The sequence below is a fragment of the Serinus canaria genome, chromosome 2, assembly GCF_022539315.1.
Source record: "Serinus canaria isolate serCan28SL12 chromosome 2, serCan2020, whole genome shotgun sequence".
NCBI classification, from domain to species: Eukaryota; Metazoa; Chordata; class Aves; order Passeriformes; family Fringillidae; genus Serinus; species Serinus canaria.
Window position 1 is genome coordinate 78406510 of NC_066315.1, and position 15065 is coordinate 78421574.

Genomic DNA, 15065 nt, shown 5'->3' on the forward strand with positions numbered 1-15065 from the left:
ATTAAATGCCGACAGCGAAAATTAACACAATCAGAACCAGTACAAAGTAATTTCATTTCCTGTTGACAATTTTAGGATGCATGTGTGTGGGGGAAGGGGCAAGTGGAACCTTGCCCTGGTGAGGCAGTGCACTGTCCATCCCCCCCCAGACCCTGCATCCCAGCCCTGCAGTGGCTGCCAATCCCTGGCACACCCGAGGCACTGATCCACATCCTCCTCTGCGGCCCCTAACCCAGCTCCTGAGTGGCCAAATGACTGGAAGTCCCACCCAGGGGAAGGGCCTAGGAAAGCCAAAGGGTATTTAAAGCTGAATATGAAGCTATCTGATGTCTTGACTCTACATTCTCTTGGAATTTCTATCTGAACTGCTGGAACCCAGGAATTGACAGCAATATGTGTGCTATTCTATATATTTTCAGTCTTTCTTTATCTTCTTCTAATTCTCTCTTCTTGGAATTTCTGGAGTAATTTAAAATCAAGTGGGCTTAGAGTTTGCAAAGTTGGATGGGCCAAGTTAATGCTTTGATAAGTGTTTTATGTTGACTGAATATGGTACTAAACCTTTTGCCAAAGTTCTGTGATTTTCTAAAGTTGCCAGTAAAGTCTTTTTATCTCTCTTGAGAATATCTTGTTGGTGTTTCTCCGGTGCATGCAACTCTGAGTACATGAACAACCATAAGTCCTTTTTATGTGTCTCATTGAGCAAGTTGTTTGGGGCCTTACAGGCAGAACACTTGATAGCCTGAATATTCTTCAGAGAGCATGGTTTATCTTAAATTCTAAATTTCATTTGACTCATTTTGCCCTCTTGGGTTTTGTACATAGAACCTCTGACTACCTTTACATTATCAGATGGCTTCTGCAGGGGCTGCTTTAAAGCCTCAAAATCCCTGCAAGTTTCTACTATTGTTTTGGCATAATTTTCACTTCCAGTTTCTTTGTTGCCTTGTCAAAGAGCACCTTATAGAAAAATTGGTGTCAGCCTTGCAAAGCTGAAAAAGAAGGATCAGAATCTCCAGACTGTGGTTTTAAAGGTTGTGTGACACCTGTCAATGCATTTGCCTGTTGTTTTTGGAGCTCAGGCCCAGCTTTTGTACACCAATGGAAGTCTCTGGTGCTGATAAACATCAGTCTCTCAAAGGTAGTCTAGGACCAGATCTGGGACCAGAGGTACCAGCTGCTTTTTCTCCAGTCTGAATATATAAGGTTTTCCTGATCCTTCCTTTGCCACACTTGCATTTGACATGCAGTGTGAAACGTAGTTTGAAGAGTCACCAGATTTGATTGTCTGATACTGTAGGTGGGAATTTTTGGTGTCAATTTGGTTTAGTAAGCCAGGAGAAATGACTGCAATATTAGAGTACATAAAATATGCTGCATTGAGACTTAGTGCTGAATATATATTATTGATGATTAATCTGGAGTTGAGTGCAAGTTGGGGCTCAAGGAACCTGAACAGTAGTACCTCAATTGTTGTTTCATCCTACAATATGGCTCAGGAACACCACATCCTAAATTGGCACCATTAACCTGCATACAGTTGGTCCTGCTTCCAGGCAGTAATGAAAACTTCTGTTGTACTTAGAAAGGTCTGTAATGCTTATTCTGCTAGCATAGGAAGTTCATATGTTTTCATGTGCTCTTCGCAGAGAGCTGGTGCATATCCCTCACATTTTATGGAATGAATTGTAATGCTCCAGGAAATCTGCTGCATTTGGTTAGTATTTCTGTCTTGGACTCAGATTCTTTTTTGATTCCAGAACTGAGCTGGAATCATTCAAAGTATACTGATGATAGTTTTCACTGACTTGTCTCATCTATAGACTGAGGAGAATGTATGATTCTTGTGGGGCTGCATCTTTGGCTAGATGATCTAGTGATTAGATTTTCTGACATGTACCGTGCCTTCATGGAGCAGTCAAGTACATTTCATCTTTTCTGAAATAACTCTCACATCCCAGGCATCTCCCCTGAAGTGTGCCTTCCTTTATGAGGTCCAAATCATCTGAGTTCTGATTCTAATCTGTACTGATCTTTTGTTACCTGTCTGTTTTCTCCTGTAGCAGTCAAATCACACTTGTCAGCTTTATAAACTTCCAGGGCCCGCTCCAACTTTATACTCGTTAGGTGGGAACAAAGAGAGCTGGATTTGAACAAAATGTCAAGTTTGGAACATACACACATGAATTGAAAAGACGTGAAATGTATATTCACTTTAACATACATGCACTAGTCTACCAGGCACGGCAAAAAAATGTGACTGCTGCTCTGCAGTCTCTTCCCTCGAGGCAAGAAGAGTGCACACGGGTGTGGAGATGAGGGTCACAGAACACAAGGTGGAGCTCCTGCTCTACTCCTGAGCAAAAAAAAAACCACCCACTAGAGTGGCAAGTGGGGAATGCAATAGGAAGACGAATTCTGTACAATGTAAATGTTAAGCTTAGTGTCACTTTCTGAGTATTCCAAACATTTTTGCCCCTATTTTTTCTACTTGTTACTGGATGGTTATTAATCCAGGTTTGGGTTTTTTTTATAATAAGAAAAGATTTTTTTTTTTTTTTGCTATGGCAAATGATGTTCAATTTGGACATATTAAAATAATAAATTACCTGGAAGTGTAAAAGTTAATTATAATTATTTAGCAGTGTAAGATTTGTGCCTTCAATATACCCCTTATTTCCACTGCCTTTTTCTGTTACCTTAACAATGAAAACTGCATGAGAAGAAAACATAAACAGGAGAGGAACACTTGAGAGTGGGAATAATAATTATGAAGCTCAAAAATGAGTACAGTAAGATTTGCTGTTGAACTTTACAGAAAAACAAAAACCAGCTTCTCTTTAAAGCCATTGAGCTTTTTTTTTTCCCTTAGAAGACTGATGATAGTGGATAGAAGATGACATCTTCATTCACGAAAATTGATTAGATTATTTCTTGAAAAATGCTGTGTAAAATGTCTTGATAGTACATAATATTGCTGAAGCAAGCAGTATGCTCCCCTATATTTTAGACATTGAAAGGGCGTGCAAATTTTCTGTGTTCCATAGAAATAGAAAAAAGTGCACTGAAAGGTACCAGTGATTCTGGAACTATGGCCCAGAAATAAGCTCCATCTCAATGTAATGTGAAACATGAAATTTGAGGAGTGAATAAAGAACAAGAAAGTTACACCAACCAAGTACAACTGGAAAATAAGAATAGCAGCAAAGTTTTTAATGTAGGAAAAGTTTGCCTACCTAAGGCAGTATTGCTTTTTGGTGTCAGCCAAATTTTCAGTGTGTGGTGGTCTAAGGAATGCTGTCCTTTGTGATCACACAGAGAACAAATGGTATTCTAATATTTAAATAAGGCAGTTAAACCAATTGTGTGATCATGCTTTGCTTTTAAGAATTAAAAAAAATCTATAATAGGCATTGATTTTAGTATTTTTAAAGATTTGCCCTGGTGTTGGTTATAATTATGAATATCATTAAGATTGCTATATCTATTAGCTATTGGAAAACAATCGAAAGGAGAAATGGGGATAAGTTTATTCAAATGATATGTGAAGAGGTTATCCAAGAATACTTCAATTCATTGAGGAAGTTATGGGCAGCCTTATTGCAGAATAAGTTCTGAGGAGATGAGGGTTAAGATTTAAGATGGTTGAAGCAAGAAAATCTAAGGCTTTGATTTGATTTTGGACTGTGGAATGCAGCTTCATAACATCCAAGACTCAACATAAGAATATCTGTTAGATAAACACCAGTTTGATTATTAGGCATTTGAGTCCATAGATATTGTGTTAATAAATTTTTGCTTTGGATTTGTATAATGTATCAATCTTTGTCAACAGTACTTGATTTTAGTGTCTTCAAAAGTTATATTTATATGCAAAGCAAAGTATTTTGTTGTAGTGGCTGGTGTGATCAGAATGATGACTTTATTTCCTGCAGATTGAATTAACTAAAAGAGGACTTCAAGCAACTCTCTTGGTAAAAGCTCCAGAAACAGGAGAATTATTTGTGAATTTTGACCCTCAAATATTAACTTTAATCAGAGAAACAGATTGCATGGCTCGCATGTGCCTTGAAATTCCACCATTTGCAAGTGTTATTCAACAGCAGAGAGACTGGTACAAGAAGATTGCCAACAATTTGCGTGTGGGTTTACATTAATTATTTTATGTATGAGTGCTGTACATTAAGATGCCTGGGTTCAGTACATATGGAAGAGGATAAATGCAGATAGATCCTTATGCACTACGAAAACATCTGCAAATCTATTTTCTTATTTGTATGATTGTCTTGAGGCACTTAAAAAATGTTCTTGGCTTTATGTTTTCTGTGAAGTTACTTTGCAGATACCTGGGTTTGGGGAAGCTCTGCAGAGCCTGGGGCAGAGATGAGAATGGGGAGGAAAGGGGGCTTGCAAAATGCCTTGTGCTGTTGCTTGCTTCCTAAATGATAAGCAATTTATCTCTTATCCAATAATGAAGTCAACATTGGTCAGCATTTGTTTTGAGGGGATACTTGGGAGGGAGGAACAACTGGTCTGCTTTTAATAAGTGTAAAGCATGCTGCAAGCAGCAGCCTTTTTTGTGTTTTTCTGGCACTGGTGTTTTACACAGATGTCTGTGGAACAGTTTAAAAAGAGGTGAAACTTCCCTTTCTCTTGTCTTTTAAGTCCTTTGGATAACTTTATCTGCCTATGAACAGACAAGATTGTCGGTGACTCAAGATGGGAATTCAAAAATAGATGTACAGAAACCTATAGCTTTATAGGTTTATAGTAGTCAAATGACTTTATAGTAGTCAAAGGACTACTTTGAAATAAATAAACCCCATAAATAATAAAGTCTTTATGACTTTAAGTCGTAATGTTATTGCCAAACATGTGAAACTAGATCAGAGGGTTAAAGAGGCCTTAGGAAGAAAATAGTATAATATAGTTCTGGTAAGGCTGATCTTATTAGAATTGCTGGAAAGTTCACCTAGATGGGCTTCCTTGGGCTTTTTATCTTCTTTAACACTCATTTACCAACTGAAGATTGCAAGATTTTTCTGTTATGTGGTTTAAACCCAGTAGGAAACCACATGTCACACAGCTGCTTCCTTACTCCCTTCCTTGGAATGGGGGACAGAATCTGAAGGTTAAAATATAAATCATGTGAGTTGAGATAAAGACAATTTAATAGGGAGGGCAAGAGGTGCATGCACAAGGGAAAAAAATAAGGAATTAATCTGGTAAAACTAGGCAGTACCACAGCTACTTGGGAAGGCAAACACCATAGCTCTGAGTGTCCCCTTCCCTCCTTCTTCTCCCAATTTGAAATTTAAGCATGATGTCAGAGGTATGGGATCCCATTAATCAGTTGAGGTCTTGGCTACTTTCCTTCCCAGTGTCTTGTGTGTCCCCAGTCACCAGCAGAGTAGTGTGAGAAGCAGAAAAGGACTCAATGCTGTACGAGTGCTGTTTAGCAGTACCCAAAATATCAGTGTGTTAGTAACACAGTTGTGGTCACAAATCTGAAACATGGCATCATGTGAGCCATTGAGAAGGAAATTAACTCCATCACAGCACCAGTGCAAGCAAAGATTCATTTCTGTGTGAAGTAGTGCTTCACACAGAACAAATAATGTGTATAGAGATATAAAGAGCAACACTTAGTGAACTTCTGCCAAAAATAATGAGAACCTTTTCCAAGCAATTAATTATAACTTCTTAAGAATTTCAGCAATGTGCATATAGATGAATTTTCTTAGTTTAGTAATAAATGTGTGTACATGAAGAGGTTCAAATTAGTATATATTAACTAATATTTTCATTATTTATTTCAGCTGATGTTGGCAGAATACAAAAGAATTAAACTGAAAATACAGCACCCTTTTGAACAACTGCTGGCCCCTCGATTAGTAAATGTAGATGATGCTATCCAGCCAGGTCTAATGTTACTGAACTGGACATCCTTGAATATTGAGAAATACATTAATACAGTTTTTTCTAAGCTAGGTAGGTTACTTGCCTGCTGCCATTAACTTCTGGTTATTTGTTCTATATGTATGCAAGTTATATTATGAGATTACAGTTCTTTACATGATTTGCTCTTATTGATTTTTATATAAAAGATATCAGAATTTTCACCTGTCCTGCATTTAATGAAACATTTGTTTTATAACACCACCTTCTTTTTATCTTGTATGTTCATCCAATTTTTACTAATGTATATGTTAGCAGTTGGGATTACACCAAACATAAAGTATGGTGCACAAGGCCCAGTGTATTCTGAATTTAAAGAATGATGGCTACTTTTTAAAAGAACTCCTAAGTTTTGGACTTTTTCTAGTCCTGCTTTTTTGTTTCTATAATGTACAAAACACCTTCTCAAGGAAGAAAACACTGAATCAGCTGGCACTGTCATTGCTCAATAGCATTTCATAATAATTTTTTTTTAAACATCTATCTCTTTAAAACTGATGCACACACATCTTGGACAACAGCTTTAGGAAACAGATGAGCTTGTAGTGTTTTCAAAAGATTATCACAATGTTATACTGAGATATATTTTTTTTCTGAAAATAGCCAATTCCTTTTTCTTCAGCTTAATTTATGCAGCAAACAGATTTTGTTTCTTGAAATTGCATAAGTATTTATAGTAGAAATTTTCTTCAGTTGAAATGGCAGATTAAAGTGCATTTTGGATGCTAGCCTGACATTATGCTTAATTTAATTTTGTATAACAAAAGTAATTTGAGTCTGGATCAGGCACCTTGCTGCTATTTCAGCTTCAGCATTGAGAGTAGATTGCTATTAAAGTTTTTAAATTCTAGTGATTGTTTTCTGTTAACTATTGTTTGGCCTCTAACATTTGTTTGAAGCATAGAGATTTTATTTGCTGAAAGTTACTGTTTGTAGTAGATTCTCTAAGTTGTAACTTGTTCAAGCTATAGGAGAAGATGAAACATTGTTGGCACTCAATTAAATGTTAATGTCTTCATGTTTGAAATACATATCCTGTAAGTTAATCTTATGTATATTTATAATATATACTGTATTTTATATTAAAAGCTATAAGTTATATATTTGTACAATAGTTTATATTTATACAACAATATAGTTATCTTTTAACATATTGATAGCATATGCTAGGTAAGTATCTGTTATGCCAAAAGTTAATTATGGTTCTTGTGGTGAAGCTTGCCATAAAAGTTTAGATGTTTGGACTAAATTGGTTAAGATGCAGAATTCATATACAGTGGAATATAACAGTTTGTTGAGGTAAAATGACCCTGGATTGTTTGGTAACACTCTTTTTTGTTGAGGTAACACAACACTGAAGGACTCTGCAAAGGCGATTAATTCAAACCTTTAATCTTGTCTTGAATCTTCTGTTTTCTTCAAAAGCTGGGCTGGAGTTATTGCTTGATCAAGTGAATGACTTGGTTGAATTTCGTATTGATGCTGTCCTTCAAGAAATGAATAGAGTGCCACTCTGTATGTTGCCAGAAGATGAACCACAGAGCTGTGAGGAATTTCTTCAAAAGACTAAGGTTAGTAGATAAAAGTTTCATGAAGAATAGATTGATGATTTTGAGTTTAGATATTTTTCTTTTTTATGAGATAAAAAATTCTGAATGAAGAATTAATGAAGCATACATGGGATACAACAGAAATCCCCACTAGCTTGGCTGGGATCTTAAAAAGGAACAAAAGTACCAAATGCAAAGAGATCTGAGCTGAGGTGTTCTATTCTATTCATTATTAATGTCAAGCCAGAGAGTGTATGATATTTCTTTTATGCTTTCATATCACTCAAAAATTTTACCTCTATGATAGTATCTTTTTTTTTTTTTGTCATTATTCCTGTTTAAATAAGGGAATTCTCCAGCAATTGCCTGAGGAGAGTAAATACTATGGAAAAGATTCTGTAATGAGTATCCCAAACTCTCCTGAGTTGGTAATGGGATGTGGAAAACATATGCAGGGGTATCTGGGTGAAGGTGTTCTGGGAAAACATCCTTCACCCCATCCAAATACTCTTATGTTGAGGGTAATTAACTATAAACATGTAAATTGTTAGTTAGAAAGCTGATTGAGGTCATAATTATGTCAGAATAATTTTGTGAGGCAATAGTAAGGTATTGCATTTTAGGTAATGTCTAATGTGTTTTCTCCTGAAATAAATTTGGTTTGATAGAGACTGTAGAAAATCAAGCAGATAATCCCCATTCATTTTCTCTTGTAGGAATAACTATTAAAAATGAAAGTTTTTATTATCTTAGTTCTTTTAATTCTTTGGCCTTTTCTTTTTTGGCCATTGTAACAACTCACCTTGTTTTTAAATACAGAGTAAAATTTAAAAAAATATTATATGAAATTAGTATGACTATTTTAAAAAATGAATTTGTGAATTCACATCCATGTGAATCACAATTGTGACCCATCATGTTGTTTTTTTGATCCTGCTGCTACCTTCCTGATTGGGCAGGTACTAAAATGAATATTCACTAAGGTAAAAATACGTGAGAGTGAGCACAAAATCTTCTCTGCACACTATGGTAACTTGGAAACTTGAACTGCTACACAGCAATTACACACACTGCAATTACAATGGCCAATTGAGTTGAGTTAGCAGAGTAAGCGGTGTAAGAACTCCAGTTATTGGTACAATGAAAAGAGTAGCAGTTTGTAAGCTTACTGTAATTTTTAATTAGAGGGGACTAGAAATAACTTCTGTCACATAACAGGTGTTTTTAAGTTTCTAAAGAAATTGCTGCAACAAAAATAATTACCCAGTGGAAAAATCCCAGAGTACTTTGTTTAGTTTTGCTGTGATATTACAAGTCACATCTGCCTTTTCTCTCAACTGAAAAGAACTTTTAGGAAGGCCAAAGATTATCTTAAAACTTGGAAATGGCTGAATATTTCCAATTATTGATTTTTAATTAAACAAAGGTAGTAATGTTTGTTTGAATTGAGTTAAATATGAGATACTAAAGAAGTAAAAAATTAAAAGGCCATTGCTGACAAAAATTATAGTTAGCTGAAGCATACTTCATTGATTTCATTATAAGTATTGGAGAAAAAGCATGCACAGTACTGTAATAAATTTGTGAACTTTATTGAATCTCATTCTTGGATTTCTTCTCTCTCCAGCTGATAATTTTAGTGTTTATTTTAATAATAAGTACACCTTGTGTAGATTTTATCTTCTTTTTAGCTGTAAATGGGAAATATGATTGGCTAATACTCAATATGGCAAGCCAATTAGAATAAGGTGGCAATGATTAAAAGATGTGTTGAATCTCCCATGTCTTCATTAGAAAGTTAAGAAAATCAGGAAGCCCTTGCTTTTGGGAGCCTTTTAGTAAAACTAGGCATTATAAACATTGATTCACAATGTTAAGTAATGAATCATGTGATTTGAGAAAGAAGCCAAAACAATGCTAAAAGACATTTATGATACCTTGTTGTTCTATTGTTGATCTTGCGTTTTGGAGCAAACCAATTTAAAATTAATGTTGTATATAGATCTGGATTTCCACAAATCTTAGGCCTTGACATTTGTGTCAATAAAGGCTGCTGTGACTGTGAAATTGACATGACAATTGTGACAATAAGTGCATATTGTTTTGGTTCGATACCAGGAGCTCTGTATGAAAGGTTCTCGTACTTTACACTTAAAAAGCTCACTGGTGGAAGCTGCTGCTAATGATCTGATAAACATGTTACTTGACTCTGAGGAACAGGTCAGTAAAGAAGACGAGAAGTCAATTTTACCCAGTGATGAAAAAAGGAACAAAAATACAGGTAAAAAGATGGCATTGTATTCCTTGATGTTTGTTTCTTTTTCATGCTGATAATTTGTGTTGGGGGACATTGTAGCGTAGGTGACTGAAGTATTGAATAGCATCTATTCAATGTCTAAAGACTTTTCTTTGAATTTGCCTGGATAATGAATAATCTAACAATCATTTATCATCTACAGAATAGGTCAGTATTATTTATCTATCATGCCATAGAACTACTTAGTAGCCTTGGTTAATTGCTGGACTTCCTGGAGAAAGAGAATAAGAAATAATATTTAAATTTTGATGATAATCTACCAGTTTGTACTGAATAAGAAGGCAGATAGGAATAGGGCTGTTACTCTGGGGTGCAGATTAAAAGTGAGTAATTCTGCCCTTCCTAAAAATTATTTCTGACACTTGTGGAGGTGTTGAATTATGGTATTTTCAAGTCCCTTATGTGTATTTAACTAAATGTATTTATTATGTTTTAGCAACAGAAGAGGAAAGAAGATCAAAAAGCTTGACTTCCTCACAAAATTCCAGTGAGATGTGGGTTGGCCTGTCTCCTACAGCAAAGAGGAAGAGAATGGATTTAGAAAAGTTAGAGGAAGAAGCCAATGAACTGCTTTCCTACTTCAATGATCGTAATATTGATGCCCTTTTGAAAGTCACTCGACACACTCTGGAGACCATCCGCAAGCGCATTCATGCATCTTCCACCCTCAACTTCTTAGGTGGCTGCATTGTAGTACATTGCTCTTTTAGGCTATCTAAAAAAAATGTAACTGTAATACCCCATAACTGTATAAATAAGACTCTCAAGTGTAAAAGAGGGGAAAACAAAGGAATTTTGATTAGGTATCTTGTTAAGTTACAATTGGTCACATTGTGTATATCCAAAGGTTTTTTTTTCTTGTGACAGTAAAAAAGTGTCATTACAATGCTGTTTCTCTTAGGACTCACCATACTGTTCTGAAGCCAATATTCTATTTGGAGCTAGACTTGATAGATAAGTTTCTATAAGACCTTGATAACTCGATAAATTATCACTTAAAATTTATCAATTATTAACTTGATGAATTAAGACCTTGATAATTTGACAAGATCTTTTTGACTTTGCCTTTTACATAAAACTGTATAAACAAACCAATACAGGTGTCTTTTTTCTCTTACTAATTGCCTTCAGGTATTTCCATGCATGGTGATGGAACACTTTTGAAGTTTCCATCACCATGCATGGAAATACCTGAAGGCATTATTGTCACATGCCTTTAAGAAATGAAAGTAAGGGCAGTTGTCTTTGGTCTCTATAGTTTTGTAAGGCATACAATACCATGAGACTCTAAGGAGGTTCTGGGCCCAATTTAATATGCTTACTGGGAATACCAACCAGATCACAAAATTGTGTGCTAAAGAGAATTTAGCTTCACAGAGCAAGTTGAAGAGGAGCTTCATGGAGAAAAATGGCTTTGCGCTTACTTTTCACTTGTGCTGCTGTAGAGTTTAGCAGTACATCCTATAAATTACTCAGGAGTTCTTTTTCCCTTCAGGAATTACACTCAATACTCTACAATAAGAGAGATATTTATTGGTTTATATCAAAACAATGCCTAGTTTGATGTCCTGAAAAAAATATGATCAGCCTTTTTGTTTTGTGTTTGTCTTCTGTTTTTATATTTTATTTAGAAAATCACAGTGTGTCTAAGAAGAAAAAAGGTGCTTATCCTATAATTAGGACTAATATTAACCTATCTATCCCTAATATCATCATGACACCCTCTTTGGATGAGGTACAGCAGACACTTAATAAAGCTGTAGATAGTATTGTGAAAGTAATGAAAGGAGTTCGACATTGGAGTAAGGAGAGAATATCCAAGGTTGGTGTCTTTAACAGCCTTACTTAGAACTAATCGTGCAAAACTGCTGCAAATAAAAAATAAATGTTATTCTCTCTTCAGGAGAAAGCGTTAGAGAGAAAAGTTTTTCTGTTGCAGAGTGGGAGCAAAGACAGTGATTCTGATGATGGACTGAAAGAGACTGGAAAGAAAAACATCCATGGTAATGATAAACTCTGACATCACTAACTTTGAATGTTATGTAAATGTGATTCATACAGAATGTATTGGAAGATATTAATTACAAAATACATCCAAACTAGTAGACTTGATAGATTTTAAACAACCTCATAGATTTAAAATTGCCTCAGAGAAGAAATCTCTTTCTTATTAGAAAGCAGGTTTGCCACTTGTCCTTCTGTGGATTTGAGTAAGAGGATTTTTTTGGATTTCTTGAAGAGTTTTAATGCCTTGGGGTATAACATATATATTGGTTACAATTCTAGTCATTTTGCTCCAGAATAATCTCTCATTATTTGCCAGTGTGGTTTGTAATTTGGCCAGTTCAAATGGCATCTTAGAACTTGTGCTTACCCTTTAAGAAGGGTAAGTTGAACTTTCACAATGCCTGGTATTGAATAAAAATGCCTATGTAAATTGCAATATTGGTGTAAAGAGGATTGTGTAAAAGATTGAATAGACTAGAATTTCTAAAAGGATTTTTGTTGTTCTGTTTTGTGACCAGACATTAAGTTATTGAAGTCATTAGTTCAAGAAAATTTAATATGGTACCTTTCCTTGGGTTTTTCTTCTCTGAAATGGTTTAAAATTAAGCCGAGTTATTTGTTCTACATTGTAACTGAGATACTTAAAAATACGTATGAGTCCTTTTATGTTAGCTCTCTCTTATGCACCTAAAACGTAGGACAGTAATACTAGAACTGGTTAAGAAGTTGAATTAGTCTTTCAAAACTAAGAATTTGGCTTGCAAGAGATTAAATAAAAAATGATGATAAAGTCAAACCTGTGGATATTTGCTAAGCAATGGACTTTTTAAAACTTTATTCCTTTTTGGGGACTGGTTATGGTCATCTTCTCAGAGGTAATGTTAATTTGTAGTTCAAATTGTCAGTTGTGGGGTATTTCAGAAAATAGAAATGCTTAGTGCTGATATATTAAGTAAGCAAATGCTGATATATAAATGAATCACTTAAGTGGAGCATTCAGAATAAACCTTGAAGGAGAAGAGGAAAGGTTTTGTTTGTAAGATTGGTGTGGAACTTGTTCCAAATTTGACAGGGTACCTGGATGGAGCAATTTTACTAAAATTGAGATATTTATGAATTTGTTTTGGCCTCCTTGACACTAGTTGCCTTTAAGAACACTCAACTTTAAAATGCATGCTTGTTGAAAGAATATGTCATTCGGTTTTGTCTATTAGAATTAACTTCTCCTAACCAGCATGTCTGTCCTAAGCCTACTTCTATATTTGAATCTTCTTTTATAGATAGCTTATCAGATGCAGCATCACTCAGTTCATCTGATACAGCACAAAGCCAGAACTACTTCAAGTACGTTTCAGAGAACAAAGAAATTACTAAATTAGTGTCTTTACTCAGCAGTGCCATCAATTCTACAAAAGGGGTAAGACAATTGAGATGTTAATTTAATATAACTATCCGAGGGATATTAATGTATTACTTTTATTATCCTTGGGTAATAAGGGTAGGCAATTAAAGCTGTGATTAAATATAATAATGAAAAAGTTTAGTATGGTGGATAGAAAACATGTGGCTGAAAATTTGCAAATATGCTTTAAAAGTGTAACATGGATTAAGTGTGCTCTGTCCCAAGATATGAGGTTTTTAATACTGCATAAATTAAAACATCATAAAAACCCCTAATTGTAGCTGTGTTGTGTGTAGCTAATGAAGCCAGCATGATTTCTGCCAAATTACAAAGAGGATAGGAAGGTTTTTAGAGGAAAACTGTCTGTCAGATTGGCATTTATAAAGTGCTGCATAGGGTTTGCTAGTTTAGGTTAGGATATATTTTAAAAGATATGCATAATTTCTTTGCCTTGTTCTTATTCTATGCACTCTTTAGTAAATTGTATTTCTTTAGGGAGCTCTGCATCAGTTTCTTCTGGGGCTGGTCCAATCTTTTAAGAGTCTTGCCATGTGAAAATCTTTGACTTTGTAACTTCAGTGCTACTAAAACATAACCACCAGAGTGGTTCTGAATGGTTGATAATGGTGGACAGTTATCATAGTGTTTTGGTATTTGGTATTTTGTAATTTTGTGAACTTTTATGATTTAGCCAGCTTTAAATGCCTGCATGTACTATATTTATCGTAAGTCATGATGTGGATTATCTCTCATAGCATTCATCTCTCATTTACTTGTTTAATTAGATGCAGTGATGATTTAACTTTAGCTTTCTCACATTTTTCTGAACTCCTGAGAACTAAAAGAATGATTCTCTTTCACACTCATTAAATGATATTCAAATCAAAGAAACCTGAATTGAGTGTAGAAATTAATGTTAAAAAAATTGTCTCATAGCTTCATTATTTCAGAATGAATTTTTCTTGTTATGTTGGTCCCTGGAGCTCAGGTTTCAGTTTCTAGCCCAAGAAATGGCAGGGAAGGACAAGTGTACTCTATCCTAGTTTTAAACTTTACTTCCCACTGATTCAAATGATTTAATTGACTGAAGATTCACTTAATTGGCAAGTGTTTAAACTAATCTGACAAATTGGATGTGATCAACATAGGGTTTCTGGCACACTGTGTGATCAGTAATGGAACTTGCTTTAGCATAAATTTACCAGCAACCTTTGGTTTAGTGAGATGATTCAACCTGCTCCACTATGGAGTTTGTAGTGTAATGAGCAGCTGCTAAGAAATTATATGCATGCTATATACATGAGGCTGAGAATCTGTCTTTGAACTTGTCAATGTCTTTCAGGAAGTTCTTACAGCTTTGGAGAGTTTTAGTTGTTACCATCATGTATGGCAGAGGGACAAGGAGGAAACCATTAATAAATTAGTGGTGGGAAACCCATTACTCTATGAGTTTGAATCTGAAATTCTGCATTTCCAAGACCTGGACCTGAAAATCAATTCTGAGCCTGAATACATCTGCGTGGGAGCTATTGCACTGTACACTGGTAGAGTTCAGCTTCTCTCCAGAGACATGTACTTTCTGACTCCAGTAGGCAGGAGAGATGTGACAGTTTTGGATGGGTGAACTAGATTAAAATGGAAAGGGGAAAGGGAGAGAGAAGGGCTGTTTGCTTTTTTATCCGTAAATGCTGCAAACAAAACACTAACACAAGAATATCTGTGGGGCTTAGCTGGAGTTTATTACCTCACCTGGAGATGTCTGCTTACTTATGGGGTGGATAGTAGATGTTTGCCCATCCTTCTGTCACTGATTCCCAGGGGTACATATTTC

General features: G+C 35.3%; 1 protein-coding gene across 2 annotated transcripts in view; it reads left to right on the forward strand.

Moving 5' to 3' along the window:
* The window catches only part of DNAH5 (dynein axonemal heavy chain 5), a 114995-nt gene that overhangs the window by 22937 nt on the left and 76993 nt on the right, over window positions 1-15065 (forward strand). Inside the window, exons 15-23 of one of the 2 annotated variants that reach the window (XM_050970871.1) lie at window positions 3936-4142; window positions 5820-5991; window positions 7384-7529; window positions 9627-9789; window positions 10262-10504; window positions 11457-11647; window positions 11729-11828; window positions 13113-13249; window positions 14577-14778. In XM_050970871.1, coding sequence (XP_050826828.1) covers window positions 3936-4142; window positions 5820-5991; window positions 7384-7529; window positions 9627-9789; window positions 10262-10504; window positions 11457-11647; window positions 11729-11828; window positions 13113-13249; window positions 14577-14778 — 1561 coding nt within the window. The remainder of the gene's footprint in view (window positions 1-3935; window positions 4143-5819; window positions 5992-7383; window positions 7530-9626; window positions 9790-10261; window positions 10505-11456; window positions 11648-11728; window positions 11829-13112; window positions 13250-14576; window positions 14779-15065) is intronic. The other variant, XM_050970872.1, reaches the window with a different exon arrangement.